This window comes from Myotis yumanensis, unplaced genomic scaffold (genome assembly GCF_028538775.1).
Source record: "Myotis yumanensis isolate MYYU_CA2020_CCGP unplaced genomic scaffold, mMyoYum1.0.hap1 SCAF_1, whole genome shotgun sequence".
NCBI lineage: Eukaryota > Metazoa > Chordata > Mammalia > Chiroptera > Vespertilionidae > Myotis > Myotis yumanensis.
The window spans coordinates 213,749,034-213,765,998 of NW_027223752.1; the positions used below are offsets into that span (position 1 = coordinate 213,749,034).

Below are 16,965 nucleotides of genomic sequence, written 5' to 3' on the forward strand. Positions count from 1 at the left end.
GCGGGCCTCGGCCTCGGAGCCTGTTGCTCGCGGGCCAGGCGGGGAAGCGAGAGCGTCTCGGGCCGAAAGGCTCCCGCCGGGCAGGGAGGTCGCAATCCCACCCCCGCGGGGAACTCGCGGTCCCTTCCCCCTGCAGGCGCCGGGACTCAACCCGCGGTGATCCAGCCCCCTTCGGCCCTCGCCTGCCCACTCAGACCCCACCCCACTTTTCAGACCACGGGCGACTCCATTGTTTTTAAAAGCCAGAGGGTATGGGAGAGGCCATTCAAGGGTGGAGGAGCCACAGCACCCATTCTCCCTTGGCCAAGACTTGAGAGAGTCACCAAGGCTGGAAGAAGGAACAGGATGAGCGAAGCCACGACCGGGCGCAGCGATGACCGGGTAAGGGGGAGGCTGGAGCTGACCTCCCTCCCCCCGCAGGGATGGTACGGTCCGGAGGGGCGGGGCGGGGGCGGTGCTCTAGGGTCTCCCAGTCCCATTCCCGCCTCGCCAGCCCCGCTGCCGCCGGAGCGAATGAACGCGCGTCCCGGCGACCCCTCCCCGGCCGGCTCCCCGGCTCCGCCCCTCGCCCAGCCGGCCCCTGCGCGGCTGCCGGGAGAGCTCGCCCAGCTCTGCGGCCGCCGCCGCCCTCGTCGCCTCTTCCTCCTGCCGCCGGCGTGCGGGGACCGTGCCCCGCGGCTGCGCAGCCCTGGGTGGGCGGCGGGGCCCGCGCGGCTGCTGAGCGCTCGGCGCGGCTCAGCCCGGCGTCCAGCCTGCGCGGCGCAGTGACAGGTGCCGGGTCTGGGCTGCAGACCCACCTGCGGGGGTCGCCGCGATGCCCACCATGCGGAGGACCGTGTCAGAGATCCGCTCCCGGGCGGAGGGTGAGTGGCCACCGCAGCGTGGGGCTGTGCACGGAGCGTGCGGGGTTGGGGGCGTCTCTGGGCCAGCCTGGGGTCGTGTGCGTGTGTGTGTGTGTGTGTGTGTATGTGTATGCGTGTGCGCGCGCGCGTGCGTGGATGGAGCGATGCCTGTCCCACCTCTCCCCCCTTCCTGCGGCGTCTTCCATGCACTTGCAGACCCCTTCCCAGCCCCCGATCCCTGAGGCTTGCTTTTCACCGCTGCGCGATCGTTTGGTCGCTGTCACCGAGGCTCCTGCCCAACCCACCTCCCTCCCCACCAGCTCACAACCCTCTGCGTCCCCACTCGGCTTCCCCACCCGAGTGAACAGATCCCAAGCCCGCCGCCCACCTTTCTGCTCCCCACACATCACAGCTCCCCGGGGAGCAGGTTTGCCTTTCCCAGGCTGCAGGAGCCTTTGATCTCAGCCCCTGGCCTCTCAGCACGGGGAGCCTTAATTGGGTTTGGGTGCTCAGCGGGGACTGTGCGCGCAGAGCTCTGCAATTCTGCCTCCTGCAGTGGGAGACTCGCCCAGCTCCCTTCTGAGGTTTCCTTTTTGTTTTTCCTTTTGCCTGAAGCCTGCCCCGTGGCTAGCTGAACAGACCTCTTAGCCAGGTGGAAGGTGTTGTCTTTGTTCCACCCAGGGCCAGCTGTTGAATGGATACACTTGTCAGCCATGAGCAACAGATGCCCAAGGGCAAGCGAGCTTTCCGAGGGCCAGGACGCTCCATCTTGTCAAAGGAGCCCTCAGCATCCTGCCTAGCATGGGGCGGCCCGTCAATATTCCCTGGTTTTGCTCATGATAAAGCCAAGAGTGTACATATCTCGAGGTTTTTTTGTTTGTTTGTTTGTTGTGTTTCTCTCCCATGAAACCCATACTTGGATCCTGCAAAGGGTGGAATAACATGCTTTTGAGAACTAGCTTATCTTGCCGTCATCACTGCTTCCCGTCCTTCCCCACACCCCACCCTTTAATGTGAAGCAGGTGGTAAAGTGGTTGTAGAAAGAAAGAAGTTAGGAGAATAGGATTCCAGGGGTTTGAGACAGGCCCCCCTCGGTGCCCCCATGTTAGAAATGCGGGCACAGGACTCTGATATCTGTGATTTTCTGTTTATCTTGCTTGGGAAATAGTAAATGAAACTGCTCTGGGGAGGAAGCCACGCAAGAGTCAAAACTGACCTGTGTCCTACATAGGAATTGAGTACATACTTATTATTATTTGTAATATGACGGAAAAATATACGGGACATTACACTTTTAGATGCACAGTGGAATAAGATAGTGTCATAAAAATGTCCATAGTAAAAATGTTCTCATTCTTTTTTTTTATATGCTTCTGAGTGGAATGAGTACATTTTCCTAATTGCCATTTGAGTGAGCCATACAGGTGTTGAAAAGATAGTGGTAACAGTTGGGATTGTTCTTTCAACGAATAATAATTGATGAACCCTATATTGTGGGAAATGAGAGAAGAGACCAGAAAACAATGCAAAACCTGTGGATTTTATTATGATGTCCAGGTTACAGTGTTGTTTCTGATTCACATATGTGTTTGGCAAAGCATTTTCATAAAGATTACCTTCCAGGGCCTTGCAACACTCCTGGAGGCTGGCGAAGGTGATCGTATCTGCTGGCTGAGGAGACTGTGGCCCAGGTGGTTTGGGTACTTGCACAAGGTCGAGTCGCTCGTGCAGTGAAGCCTTGGGATTCAGAGCTCTGGGCAAACAAGGGCTGCTTCTTACTTAATCTTTGTATTCCCTGTGCATCCTGCACAGTGTCGGGGCCTCGTGGCACTTGGTGAATGACCCTTCCCTCCCATGTTGGTTGGTTTCCGTTTATTATGTGCTGAGCATCTGGTCCAGACTGTGGTGAGGACAACATAAATAATGGCTCTGTGGGCTGGCGATGTGGCTCATTGCCTGCTCTGCCCACACTTTTCTTTCGTAAGGAAAATTCTCCTCTGAGGGCTCCCACTGCCTACAGGGCCTTGTTCGGTACTGCAACCCCCTTGGCCTCAGCTGATGGGACCAGGGGAGGCTCCTGACCCAAGGGCAGACAATCCATAGATGGCTCGCACACACTTGTAACCTGGTGGTTTGGCTCGATAAGATTCTCTGTGGTGATTCTCTTCACTCTCATAGGATGAGTGTGAAAATGGACTCATCCCATGATGAGACTTAGAGTGAAAATGGAAGCAGAAAGGGACAGAGGTGAACAGGCCGGGAGGGGAGAGAGTAGCTGGCTGTAATAGGTTATGCAAATGCTGCGCATGTGAGGAAGCAGAAACTGGGAGTGAACAGAAAGATAGGAGAGAGAATGCACGGGGTGAAGAGAATGGGGCAGAGAGACACAGATGCTGAGAGTGTGGCCAGACCCTAGGGCATCTCCCACCCTCTCTCTCCCTCCCGAGTTTTCTAGTCTCAGTTCCCAAATAGCACTGGGATAGGCTCTTTTTTTCCTTGAAGTAACTTGAATGGGTTTCCGTTCTCTGCATCCCGATTGGCCAGATGCCTGACTGTCCTGTGTGCAACTTATCTAGACCAAATTGGGGAGAAAAGACTTAACATGAAATAAGGACTGAATGGCCCATGAGGGGATGTCATTAGTTGAACATTGTGCTTGCTATGGATGACTTAGGTCCTGTGGAAGGTCAGGACATAGGAGCATGAGGCTTGCTGAGAAAACACTTCATTGAGGTGAGACTTGAGTGCTGACACAGTGGAACTTTTAAGATACACTCGCATCACCAGAGGCCTGATGAGATGCAGGCTCTAAACCAGTGGGTCTGCGGCGGGGCTGGCGCTGCTGCGTTTCTAACAAGCGCATGGGCTGTGCTGAGGCTGGCCTGCAGGTTACAGTTTGAGTAGCAAGATTCTAAAGGGTAGTGCCATCTTTTTTTAAGAGCCAAGAGGGTGTTGGAAGTAGATAGAGGAATCCATTGGAAAAAAACGGTGAAAGTGAACATGGCTTATTTGAGAGTTCTTTTTTAAAAATATATATTTTATTGATTTTTTACAGAGAGGAAGGGAGAGGGATAGAGAGTTAGAAACATCGATGAGAGAGAAACATCGATCAGCTGCCTCCTGCACAGTCCCTATTGGGGATGTGCCCACAACCAAGGTACATGCCCTTGACCGGAATCAAACCTGGGACCCTTGAGTCCGCAGGCCGGCTCTCTATCCACTGAGCCAAACCGGTTAGGGCTTGAGAGTTCTTAAGTAAGCTGGCCAGGAGCAGAGGGACACTTGGAAGTCGGAGGATGTACATGGAGCTACTGCTGATTACAGAGCATTTTGGATGCCCAGATAAGTCATTTGGATATAGAATCAACTATTTGAAGAGGATCTTCAAGCTCGTCCAATGTCTCATTCAAGCATGACACCAGTATATAATATCTCTAACAGGGCCAGTTAGGAGCCCAATCATTACATGGGAGTGACATCCCCAGAGAAGTGTTTTTAGAAAGATTAAGCCGGGATGTGTGTTAGATGGTGGGAGGAAATGACAGTATAGATAAACTCTGTTGTTTTTTTTTAAAAAAAAAAGTTTAAAAATGATAAACTCCAGGATTAGTATTGGAGGGGAGCAGTGTGAATAGGAAGGGAGGAATCAGAGCGATAGCGAAGTAAATCATGAACTCATTCCACAGAGAGCTATTGAACTCTTCACCAGCACAGTTCCAGTGAGCAGAATACAGAAAGGCCATCCCTGGAGGTGCTTACGTTCTAGTGAAGTGAGAGTCAAAGGAAACACAATCCGTTAGCAGATTATAGAGCTTCTTCTGTGGGAAGTGCTATGGACAAACCAAAGAGGAGGTGACGTGCTTAAAGCTGGTGGATGGCCTGCCGTTTTCAGTAGGTTGGTTAAGCTAGGCTTCTGTGAAAAGCTGGAGGAGGGGACCTGGGGAAGGGTGTTTCAGGCAGAAGGAACAGCCAGAGCTAAGGCCTCAATGCAACAGAGAGTCAGGAATGGTAAAGGGACTGTGAGAGGGAGGATGGTAGGAAATGAGGTCAGAAAGGTCACATCATAGGACAGGGAGATGGAGTGAATGTAGAGCAGGGCAGGGGACAAGGGGGTTAAAATGATGGGAGATTCTCAAGCAAGCTCCTGGGTATCTCATGAAAACTTCTGTTTCCTGGACTGGCACATGAAAATTCTGTTCAGAGTTCAGTCAATTTTTTTTATTTTTATTTTTAGGAACTTTGCTTTACAGTCTTAAACCTGATTTGATTGAGAAAATCTGTTTAAAGATAAGGAAATTATCTCTCAATACAATAAGAGAGATAAATTCAGATTCTAAAGTAATCATGGGACATCCAAATGGACATATTTTGAAGATATTAGGAATTTGGAGGTTATATGTGGGAAAAATCAAACAGGAGTCTTGCGTTCGAATAGTTGAAACCCTTATATTAGGTAGATTGGCCAGAACGCAAAATTAGATGGAGCAGAAGGCTAAGAATTTTAGATCTCTTCACTTGTACACCAGCTAATTCAAGTGGGCCTTTGAAAACAGCATTAGAAATGCTTGAAACAGGGACTGAAATAATAGGTTTACACAAAATAGTTTTTCTCACTCTTGTAAAACCAACATGGAGTCAGCAGTCCAGGCCAGGTATGCCCAAAATCATAAGGGACATTGTCTCCGTATGGCTTTCTGCCTCACCATCCTGAGTGTGTAAGTTCCTGAAGTCATACCATGATCACTGGGTAGGAGTTCCAGGTATGAAAAAACGGAGGTGGGGGACCAAGGGGTTCCACTCGAAGTACCACAGGAAGAGTAAGTGCTCATTTTGCATTGGCTCCCATATGCAAGGAAAGCTGGAAAAGGGACTTTGCTAGCTGGCACATTACTCAGGGTTTTATTACTAAAGGAAAAGGAAGAAGGGTTATTGGTAGGCAGCTAACAGGCACGGTTGCTATCAGGTACTCAGACTATTAAAGGCTTTGACTGGAATCAAAGAAGTGTTCAAGAGCTTGTAATTTACAAAATCATAAGCATGAAATTGCTCAAAACTGAGGAAATGCACCAAAAAATACAGGCCTGCCCAATGATTTGCATTTTCTTTCGATGAATATTATAATGCTAAAATGTAAGACGTTCATTTGATTATGTGAAAGATGTGCTAAAGTGATAAATTAAGGAGCTGTTTTAGGGATTGTTTTCCTAAACTGGTCTGTATAAATGGCAACTTTAAAATGTTTTTAATTACACAGAATACTGTGTTTCATTTACTTAAGAGGTTTTTAAAAAGTAGCGTTAGCCCTGACCAGTTGCTCAGTGGTTAGAGCACCCATTGGCCCTCAGATCAAAGGGTCTCAATTCCAGGTCAAGGGCATGTACCTCAGTTGCAAGTTTAATCCCCAGTCCTGGATGAGGATTTTAAAAAAAAGGCATCAAAGTAATTTCTGTAAGGATTGTTAAAGGGAAAATTTTAGGAGGCCATGTCATTTATTTAGGTAAAAAATGACCAAGATTCTTTGTTTAACAATCATGTTTTATGCCCTGCTGTGTGCCTGCTGATTGGCTGGTGGGACAAAAAGGTGTGGTGAATTCAGGGGATCCCAGTGGAAATGTGGAGATGAGTTAAAAATTTATAACTGACATGGCACTATGTGAGAGGGGGGTGGGGTGTGAGTGTAGTGATGCTTCATGTAATCAATATTTGAGAATCCCCAATGCATGTCGTTTTGCTTAGTGTTATTCTCAAGATATTAAACGTGGGAGAACTCAGTTATTTTAGGTTTTCTAATCTCTAGTACACCGTTTTTGTTTTTAAATATCTCATTTCAGAAACAGAGAATTGAATCATGTGCCTGCCTTACAGCCATAAACAAAGTTTGCATAGATCAGAGTGTACTTTTGAAGTTAGTGAAAGGTTTTCTGCTTGAGTTTCTATTCACATAGTTTCATTATCATTCAGGCAACAGTTTCATTTTTCACTCCTCACCGGATCCCACACCTTTCAATGCTCTTATCCTCTGGGCAATAAACTCCCTAGTGTTTTCTTTAGTGATATGTATGTTCTTGCTCTCACTGAGGACATTGTCTGGCACGTAGTAGGAGCTATTGGTTGAATGAATGAATCTTATGACCTGGAGAAGGAAGCTATGACCTAGAGACACCTTATAATCCCACCTACTTGATATTCTCCCCCTGGAAGCTGAGCACTGGGAAGGAGTGGTTTTCCTGTGGCCTGTTCCTGACCTGCACTTACAGCTTTGCAGGCCACACGATCACCTTCAGGGTTTGTCAGATGAATGGATAACTCTGAACTTCGTGTTGAATGTAAGAACTTAACTTGGTTCTCTTGTTTGTTGAACTAACACCTGCTCATTGGAAAAACTCACACTGCACAAAGGTGTAAGGCAGTAAAAGTCACCACAAACTGTGCTATCTAAATATAATAAATGATGGCATTTAAACACACATGCTTCGTAACTATTTTCCAAAAGAGGAGAAATACATTTATTTGTTTAAAACAATGAGATCATATGCTGCATTATTTTTTAATTGTTTCCCTTTTAGTATTTCATGGACATCCTTGCCTATTGCGTAGATTTGTGTATATTCCAGGATAAGGATGGATTTAATGTTTTTTCTACTTTTATTAAAATATAATGTAGTTGTTTCAGGTGTACATCATAATGATATACATATACATATATATATATATATATATATATATATATATATAGCAAATTGATTACCACAATAAGTTTAGTTAATACCCATCATTTCACATAGTTTGAAGATATTTTTTCTTATGATGAGGGCTTTTAAGATCTACTCTCTTAGCAACTTTCAAATATACAATGCACTATTGTTAACTGTAGTCACTGTGCTGTACATTACATCCCCAAGACTTATCTTATACTTGGAAATCTGTATCTTTTGACCCTCATCCCCTATGGGAAGGGATTTTTGTCTAGCATGACTTATATCCTCAGTGCCTAGAGTAGTGTCCAGCATTTGGTAGGGGCCTCAGTAAATATTTGTTAAATGAATAGATCATTAATTTCATGGCAGCTTAGTACTTTCATGACTGTGTATAATAATTTAGTAAGAAGTCCTCTGTAGGTGGGCATATGTCATTTCAATTTTATTTGTAAACAAACCACTCTTGAATAAGCAACTTTATACATCTTTGTGTACTTTTCTGATTATTTCTCTGTAAAAAGCCCTGAGGGATTACTGGGTCAAAAGTATGTACCTTTTTATTTTATTTTATTTTTTTTATTTATTTATTTTTTTTAAATATATTTTATTGATTTTTTACAGAGGGGAAGGGAGAGAGATAGAGAGTTAGAAACATCGATGAGAGAGAAACATCGATCAGCCACCTCCTGCACATCTCCTACTGGGGATGTGCCCGCAACTCAGGTACATGCCCTTGACTGGAATCGAACCTGGGACCTTTCAGTCCGCAGGCTGACGCTCTATCCACTGAGCCAAACCAGTTTCGGCAGTATGTACCTTTTTAAATGAAAAAAAATATATATATGTATTTTAAAATTGCTAGAAAGATAATACCAGATTTCCCTCCCACTGAGAGTGAGCAGGAGTACCTATTTCTCTATATTCTTCTCCAGTATTTAGAGAGTATTTTTTATATGAATGAATATACATATACAGTGCAAAGAGAGAATGTTTAAGTTTACATTGCTTTGGTTATTAGGTTGAATACATTTTGATAAATTTAGTGACTTTTTTTTCTAAATTGTTTATTCAAGTTCTTTTATGAAATTTTTTTGTATTGAATTTTGAGAGTGTGCATGTTGAAGATATTTTTTCTCTGATTATAGTTTATCTTTTCATTTGTATAGTATTTTCTGGTGTATGTGAATTAATTTTTGTGAAGTATGCTGTAATATTTTTTCTTAAAGTTTTTGCTTTAATGCCATATTTCTCATTTCAAGATAATGATCATTTTTTTACTTATATTTTTCTCCGAGTACTTTCAGGTTTTATTATAAACAGTTAATGTATAATTTCTATGGGATTTATTTTGTTGTTGAGATTGCGGTAGGGCTCTAATTTTATTCTTTCTTACCTTGTTATCCACATGACATGATAATCATATATTTAATAATCCATTCTTTCAATATTAATTTGGGCGCTTCTTTTATATACTAAATTTACATACATAATTAATCATTTCTGGAATTAGTCTCTCTTTTTCCCTCTTCTTCTGCACCCTGCACCTCAAAACCCTAATTTTAGTCTGTCTCTTGGCCCCTAGTATCAAATTCCTTTATTGCAGTTAATAAACAGTATCCTCAGAGTAGTCCTGCTCTAACTGCTCTTTTCTCTCATTTTTTTTCTGGCTCTTTTTCTGTTTATGCTGTCACTTTGAACCAAGTGAGTCAAGTTAAAAAATGTGTTGGCCTATTTGTTGGCATTTCATTATGTTTATCATTTATACTAAGAGAATTCACATCTTATATATACTGAGTCATTTAAACTTAGTTTTTCTCTCTATTTATTGGTATTTCTTTCATCTGCTGGGAAAATGTTACTTAAAAATAAACCCTGCCCGTTTTATGACGTGATCCTAGGTGACTTATATTGTTTGAAGATGTTGTGAATGGGGTTCTTTCTGAAATCATGTGTTCTTGTTTGTGACTGTTTGCCCATGTAGGGTGGAAGCTATTGATTTTGAAATTGACCATCAGTCTGAATTCTTTCATTTTAAGTAGTTTTTCAGTTAATTTTCATCACCATAAATTTAAAAATTATATCATATATCATAAGACAGTATTTTAAAAGAAGATTTGCAGTTAGTCAGACTTGACCAGGTATATTTTGGTTATACTAATTTTTTTTTTCAGTAAGATTGGTTCACTTTTCCTTTCTGAAATATTGTGGACTCTGGTTCCAACTTATTACTTTTAAGGTGTCACATAGTAGCCCTTACATAGTAGTCAAGACACAGCTCTTTTTAATGCTTTCTGCTAGAGGTAGAAGCCAGAATTGAGACCAGCTGAGCATTAACTGTTGTTTTCATGGAATATACTTAGATCAGACTGGCACTCTTAACTTTCATCAGCACAAAGAGAAATAAACTGTGAGCCACAAATGCTAGACACATGTGTAATTTTAAGTATTCTAATAGCCACATTTAAAAAATTAAAAACAAGCAGTTGAAGTTAATTTTAACCTACTGTTTCCAAATACTGTTTCATGTTATTTATATAAAAATTAATAATGAGGTAGTTTGCATTCATTTTCTGTACTAATTTTTAAAAGTATGCTGTGCGTTTTATATTTATAGTACATGTCAGGTTGGACTAGTCCCATTTCATGTGCTCAGTTGGCACATGTGGCTGCCATACGTGTTAGGATTTACTGGAGTTTTTCAGAATCTAACATTTTATAATGGAAATCATTTCTTATTAAAAATACATCTGTGGGTATGCTCTCTTAAATAGAAATTTAGGCCCTCAACTCCCTTCCTTACAACAGAAGGCAGTCACAAGTGTCCTCATAAAACCTCACACATATGCTAGTGCTTGGGTAATACTGCTTTGACATGGCCCTGGTGGCAGTGTAGAGGTTTGGTTTTGTGTAAGTATATCATGGCATCTTTTGAAGCCTGTTGTTTTGTTCCCATGTAACAAAAACAATTCCCTTTTTAAATAGATTTGATAAGCAAAAACCATCCTGCCCTACCTTCCTATTAAATGATTTTCATTCAATGTTAACATGAAACGTGTGTACATAGTAAATTTTGAGCAGTGTGCTCTTGTATATGATGTTACCATCACTTTATTGATCTAAAGCAGCGGTTCTCAACCTGTGGGTCACGACCCCTTTGGCGGTCGAACGACCCTTTCACAGGGGTCGCCTAAGACCATCCTGCATATCAGATATTTACATTACGACTCATAACAGTAGCAACATTACAGTTATGAAGTAGCAACGAAAATAATTTTATGGTTGGGGGTCACCACAACATGAGGAACTGTATTTAAAGGGCCAGAAGGTTGAGAACCACTGATTCTAAAGGGACCGAAGAACTTGGCTTCAGGGGTCATTTACACAGCTAATTGGGCAGAGGGAAGTGTCTGTGTTGAACCAGGAACTCTGTTCCTGCGTTTGTGTGAGCCATCTTTGAAGACGACCGATCTTGAGCCATCTGGGGCTGTGCTTACTGGGATCAGGTTAGTCAGGTGACAGTTTAAGCCGAGACTGTTACTAAGAAGACCAAAGCCAACCCTAGGCTTCCGGCCAAGAAACCACTTTAGTCGGCCAGACCTACTTACTAGTAGCATACAAGATACACTTTCATGAGTGAAGCAGACAAGCAGTGGTATGCAAGGCTGGATCAGAGAGCTAGATTATTCCAACCTCAACCTAGAGTAGGAGAGCTTCTGTCATTGGCTGAGGTCCCTCTGGCCGACTCTGGTCCTAAAGTGAAGCCAACTGTTGCAAGAGAAATCTCCTGCCAGAGTCTGCAGCCCATCTTTTCCTCATCCCTCCCTCACCCCATGTAGATTTAGCCCTGCCCAGTCCTGAAAAGCCTTAGCGGTAGGAGACATGTAAGGAGCTCTGAGTTAGCACTCCAAGGATGTGTAATGAACCGCCCTGTCATCATTGCTTTGGCCCTGAGTGCCGGTCACAGTTCCTCACAGAGCTCCGGGCCTGGGGGCCCTGCCTTGCTCTGGGAAAGGAGACCCTGGTCCCTGAGCCCAGCTTGGACACGAGCGCTCTACACCAGTGAGTAGTTCTGAAGCACGGCGAGGCCTGCCAAGGCTCCTGAATATCATTTGCATGTGCTTTCCTCGCTGTTGCTCTTGGCCAGCTCGTCTGGACAAACTGGTTGCCCCGTGATGGAGGTCTTTGGTTCTGAGTGCACCCGTTGTCCGGGACCATTTTTTTTTGCTGGATCTCTTGCTTGGCCACTGTATTGTTATGCTAGTGGCTGTGTCTAGTTGACCCTTTCCAGTCTCTAGCTGCACTTTTAAAAAACAACAACTCATGTCCTTTATCTGACCAAAGAAATGAAACCAATCTCTGAATATATTTTATCCAGATTTGATGTCCTGCTCTATAATCTTAATCTTAAATTGGGTTCAGTCCACCATCAGTGCCAGAATCGCTATGATAAATGCCCTCTGGTGGACTTACTCAACTTCTTTAACTTTATTTTCACAATTGTGAGTAATGGTTAGAGAAATGACATAAGGAAAAATGACTCTGTCCCCCATCTTTAATGCAAAGTGTGTGGACAGGGCAGTGGGAAGCTTGTGGAATGTGGAATGTTTTATAGCCACTTTTCTGCCTCAGTGGTGCTCAACCCTGGCTGCTCAGTGAATAAAATAAGGAGCTTTGGACAATACTAATGCCCAGATCCATCCCAGACAAGTGGAGTCAGTCAGGCCGATTACTGGGCATATGGACCAAGCATTGATATCTTATCTCCCAAGCACTTCTAATGTGTAACATGTTAAAACAAACAAACAAACAAACAAACACAGGTGTAGCCTGGCTGGTGTGGCTCAGTTGGTTGAGTTCCGTCCCCTGCACCAAGGGGTCCAGGGTTCCATTCCCAGTCAGGCCACATGTCTGGGTTGTGGGTTCCATCCCCAGTTGGGGTAGCTGATTAATGTTTCTCTCTCATCGATGTTTCTCTCTCCCTCTCCCTTCCTCTCTTTCTAAAAAAATCAAAACATATTTTAAAAAATACACAGTGATATAGATCCTTGCATTTACTTGCTTGCAGAGAGGAGGAATGGATTGCATATAAAGCCTTGTAGGTTGCCAGCCAAAAAAACAAAACAAAAAAACCAAGAGCGTATGGATATTTTTGGTTAAAAGTTTTGCCTATTGCTCAGTTACTTAGTTTCCTTTCTCAGATATTGTCAAACTCATAGGATGCTGGATTTTTAGGTTTGAAGACTTCCTTGAAAATTCTGAATTAAACATTCAATTCAGTGCAATTAAAAGAAGAGCACACACATTTAGTTTGTTTTTAGCTGTTTTCTATCTACCCTGCGAGCTGGATAAATATGAGCCTTTCTGCGGTGTCATTACTAGTTTTTTGCTAACCTGTTTACGTTGATTATGTTGTAATAATTAATCTCCTTATTCATCCTGTTATTTGTAGCCCGTATGTATAGTCATGTGCACCTGGATGAAAGACGAGCAACTTGGTAAAAAGTTTCTGTAGCAACTTTATTTCCAAGAGGTTTATTTTCTTTGGTTTGCAATCATTGATTTATCCCACCGTGATGTTAAATAGTCTTTCATAGGTGAATGTATGGAAACTGGAACTGACAGTTTACCACAGGTCCCAGTTGACCTGCCTTCCCTAGACGCTGAGATGAAGTGACTTTTGAGACCCTTCACCAGTGGGGTTCCCTGGTCACATGGCTAGGTGCTGGGTGTCTGGTGTCAGGACTCGATGAAGATTATTAGAAAGGAAGCTTTGCAGTGCCTTAGACGAAGTGGTTCTCAACCTTCTGGCCCTTTAAATACAGTTCCTCATGTTGTGACCCCCCAACCATAAAATTATTTTCGTTGCTACTTCATAACTGTAATGTTGCTACTGTTATGAATCGTAATGTAAATATCTGATATGCAGGATGATCTTAGGCGACCCTGTGAAAGGGTCGTTCGACCGCCAAAGGGGTCGCGATCCACAGGTTGAGAACCGCTGCTAAGGAAAGCGCTGTGTCCAACCGTTGTTTGACTTTTTGATTGTGTAGTTCTCTTTTATCCTTACTGTTTCTGCATTTAGACTTTGCTTTTTTAGGTGATAGTGTGACTATAGATAGACATATTTTTTAAAAAGATGTATAGAGGGAAAGTTCTGCCTCAGCTCAGTTTATATCCCCACCCCCATGGTTACTTATTCTTGTCTTTTTGTTTCAAGTTCAATGGGAGAATCATTAACACAAGTTGGCCTTTTGTTGGCTTCCAAGTGATTACAATTAGCAAAGGAGAAAAAGCTCTTAATTTCCCCAGGTGCCAAGTTGAAGGTCCCTTGATCTTAAGTGACTTCACCTGTAGAATTTTTCCTTATGGTTGGTGAACTATGTTGTATGTTTTAGTTTTAACTAAGTCTGAATACCAAGGTCTTCGGTCTGAATGTGATGGTTTCTTTATGTCAGTCATTTTTTCATTTGCTCAGCTAGAATTGTCCTTTTTTCTTTTAATTCCTTTGACGCAAACTAGAATCACCATCTTTACTGTTTATATTTCATGTGGGTTTTTTGTTTTCTTTTGTTTTTTATTTTGTCTGCTAGGTACCAGTCTATCTGACATAGTCGCCACGTAAAAAGCCCAGTGCTTTTGTTCTGTGAGACGACACAAGTTGAGACTGTGCATCGCTTAGTGCTGTTCCCACTCTCCTCAACCCTTAAGCTCAAGCCCTTGTAAATGACTGACTAGAGAGAAAATGCAATGAGGCACTTGGTGCTCCCAACAGGCCTGGAGTGAGATCTGACTTGTGGCTCTTCCAAGCTGTGTGGCCTTGGACAAGTCACATAACCTCTCTGAGACTCCTGTTTTGCTTTGGCAAAATGGTAGTCATACCTACCAGTACGTCATATGCCTGTTGGGTAGAGAGTAGACAAAGTCTAGCTGCACATGGGAATCTCCAGAGGAGCTGTAAACACGCTGATCCCTGGTCCCACCCCGAGAGATTCTGATTTCATCCTCAGGATAGAAGTTTGAACCAGGGAGAGATGATGGTGGCTTGGACTACTAAGTAATCAGTGGCAGCGATGGGAGGTGCTCAGGTTCAGGATATAGTTTGAATTCATATCTACCTAACAGAATTGTTGATGAATAGGATGTGGAGCACTGAAGAGAAAGAGGAGTTGAAAATGACTGACGTTTTGGGCCCTGAGCCCAAAATAGTGGCACCGTTTAGTAAGAGAAAAAACACTGAGATGAAGGACTGAAAACCTCCTTGCATCTTAGAAATGAGTGTGGAGATCCACATGTGCCAAACTATGTATGTTTGTGTACATTTCTTTCGTGTTGTTTTGTTTTGTTTAGAAAGACTATTGCATTTATCTTAAAATCAGGATTTCAATCCATCCTCCATTTTCTCCATCTTCTTTTCTCCAAATATTCTTTAGAACTTTAGAAAACATAACTGTTAGGGTCTTAGGTGTTCCTAGATCTTAGACACCTAGGAACTGAATAATTCTATTGGCGGGATTTTTGCTCCATAATCAGAGATGAGAATAGTCTTCCGTGTCATCATCATGTTGTTTTGGCTCTTGAGGTGTTCCACGTCACAGGGCTGTTCTTCAGAGTGAGAAATGAAGTGAGAGCTGTGAAGTAGGCGCTCAGCAAATGTTACTTGAACCCGCACCTGGTGGGTGACTGGGGATAAAATCAGCTGTTGAAATTGTGGAAGCTAACTTTAGAGGGTGGAATGGTTTTGAAGCCGCGTGGAGTTTTCCTCTTATCACCAGAGACCCATTGCACTTTGCTCAACAATGGCCGCGGGTACTGCACATCTTAGTGGCTGATTTCACGATTCTAATTAGTGGTGGTAGCAAGTGGGGGGCAAAGTGATGCCTTAAGAGACTCTGCACTGGCTGATTTTTCCCTATGACATTAGAACAGTGGTTCTCAACCTTGGCTGCACATTAGAATCACCTGGGAATCTTTTTAAAATCCTGATTTCTGGGCCTCATCCTCTGGAAATTCTGTTTCTTTGTTACTAATGTTGTGGCCCCACCCCAAAGAAACAGAATTTCCGGAGGATGAGGCCCAGAAATCAGGATTTTAAAAAGATTCCCAGGTGATTCTAAAGTGCAGCCAAGGTTGAGAACCACTGCATTAGAAGGTTCTTGAAATATCTGTTCAAACTATCCTCTCATTGTTCTTGTTCTACCTGTGAATTGGGTAGAGCTGATAGCAATCTCACACATGTGTAGGTGTCCTTGCTTTAATGTCACTGAGCACTGTGCTCGGTCTTTTAAGTTTTTGCAGCCCACCAGCTGTCATTCACACATCCCAGCTTAATCTGGTTAGTGGAGGTTTATCTTCTTTTTTAGCCACATCCTGACAAAGTAATGGCTGCCAGCCCTGTCTTCCTTTTGTGCAAGTGACTCCTGAGTCTCGGAGCCTGTCTTGTCCAACCAGTCTCGGTGGTTCGTCAAAGCTGCCCACAGTGCGGATGGCAGACAAGCCACCTGGAGCCACACCCATTCTCAGGGTTATGTCTGGAGGTGGTGTTCTCCATGCACCTTTATGGGTGTCCTGTTTTTCTAGGCTTGTTCGATGGACCTGTTGGATATTTGACATGCCAGATTGTGACACTGCTTGTCATCGATAGGCCGATGAGAGTGGCACCCCTTTTCTTATCAGGGGTAATGTCTGGTTCTACAGAATAAAAAGCTGTTCTTGTGTGGGGGTGGTTTATATTGTTGTGTGTGCTGCTCTGACTCCTCCATCAAAGCCATAATTAGCAGGTAGGCTTTCGTTTCTTCACTGGGTGTTTTTGATGGTTGAGACTTTGTTAAAAAATAAAGCTGAATAATTTTTCTCTCCTGCCAAAGTCACAATGGTGATAAAAAGCAAGTGCCCATCAAACTGCGCTGCCTCTCCTGAGAACAACACAGCAGCGAAGTGATGTTATTAGGGTGTTTCCGCTTCTTTAAACAAAATGAAGGTGAGTCTGTTGGAATCAGTCATGCATCTACCTGTTTTTATGTTGAAAATGCATAACTAGCTCTAAAAATGAAAGCTGCGATCATTCAGAAAACTTTCATGGTTGTATTAGTATTTCTTCCAGTATGTTTTAAGGGCTCACTCATTCAAAACTATAATTCATATATCTTCTTGTGAAGGCATTGCTATTGAAGTCAGCGGGGTTAACTGTCCTCAAAGCATTTTTATCAACTAATTCGGTAATTCCTTTTCCCATCTACAGAGTGATTAAAACTTGCTTGTGCATTGGCTCTATGATGTATTAATGATTCTCTGATGACCTTATAATTGTCTTTTTTAAAAAATAGCATCATGAAATTCGAGAGTTGGAGGGAACCGAGCGATGGTATAATGCCGCCCGGTCCCTGAGACAGCTTGCTAGCACACCGCTATCCAGCTCCTGCTGGAAT

The 16,965-nt window shown here is 43.4% G+C and overlaps 1 protein-coding gene across 6 annotated transcripts in view; it reads left to right on the top strand.

The window, feature by feature from the left end:
* The first annotated feature begins 614 nt into the window (after positions 1-614).
* Positions 615-16,965, top strand: part of ATP8A1 (ATPase phospholipid transporting 8A1) — a 205,900-nt gene continuing 189,549 nt past the window's right edge. For 4 of the 6 annotated variants that reach the window (XM_070397348.1, XM_070397357.1, XM_070397339.1 and 1 more), the window contains exon 1: positions 618-863. In XM_070397348.1, the coding sequence (XP_070253449.1) occupies positions 815-863 (49 nt within the window). In that variant the 5' untranslated portion in view covers positions 618-814. Of the gene's footprint in view, positions 864-16,965 lie in introns of all 6 variants that reach the window. The other 2 variants (XM_070397382.1, XM_070397375.1) reach the window with 2 other exon arrangements.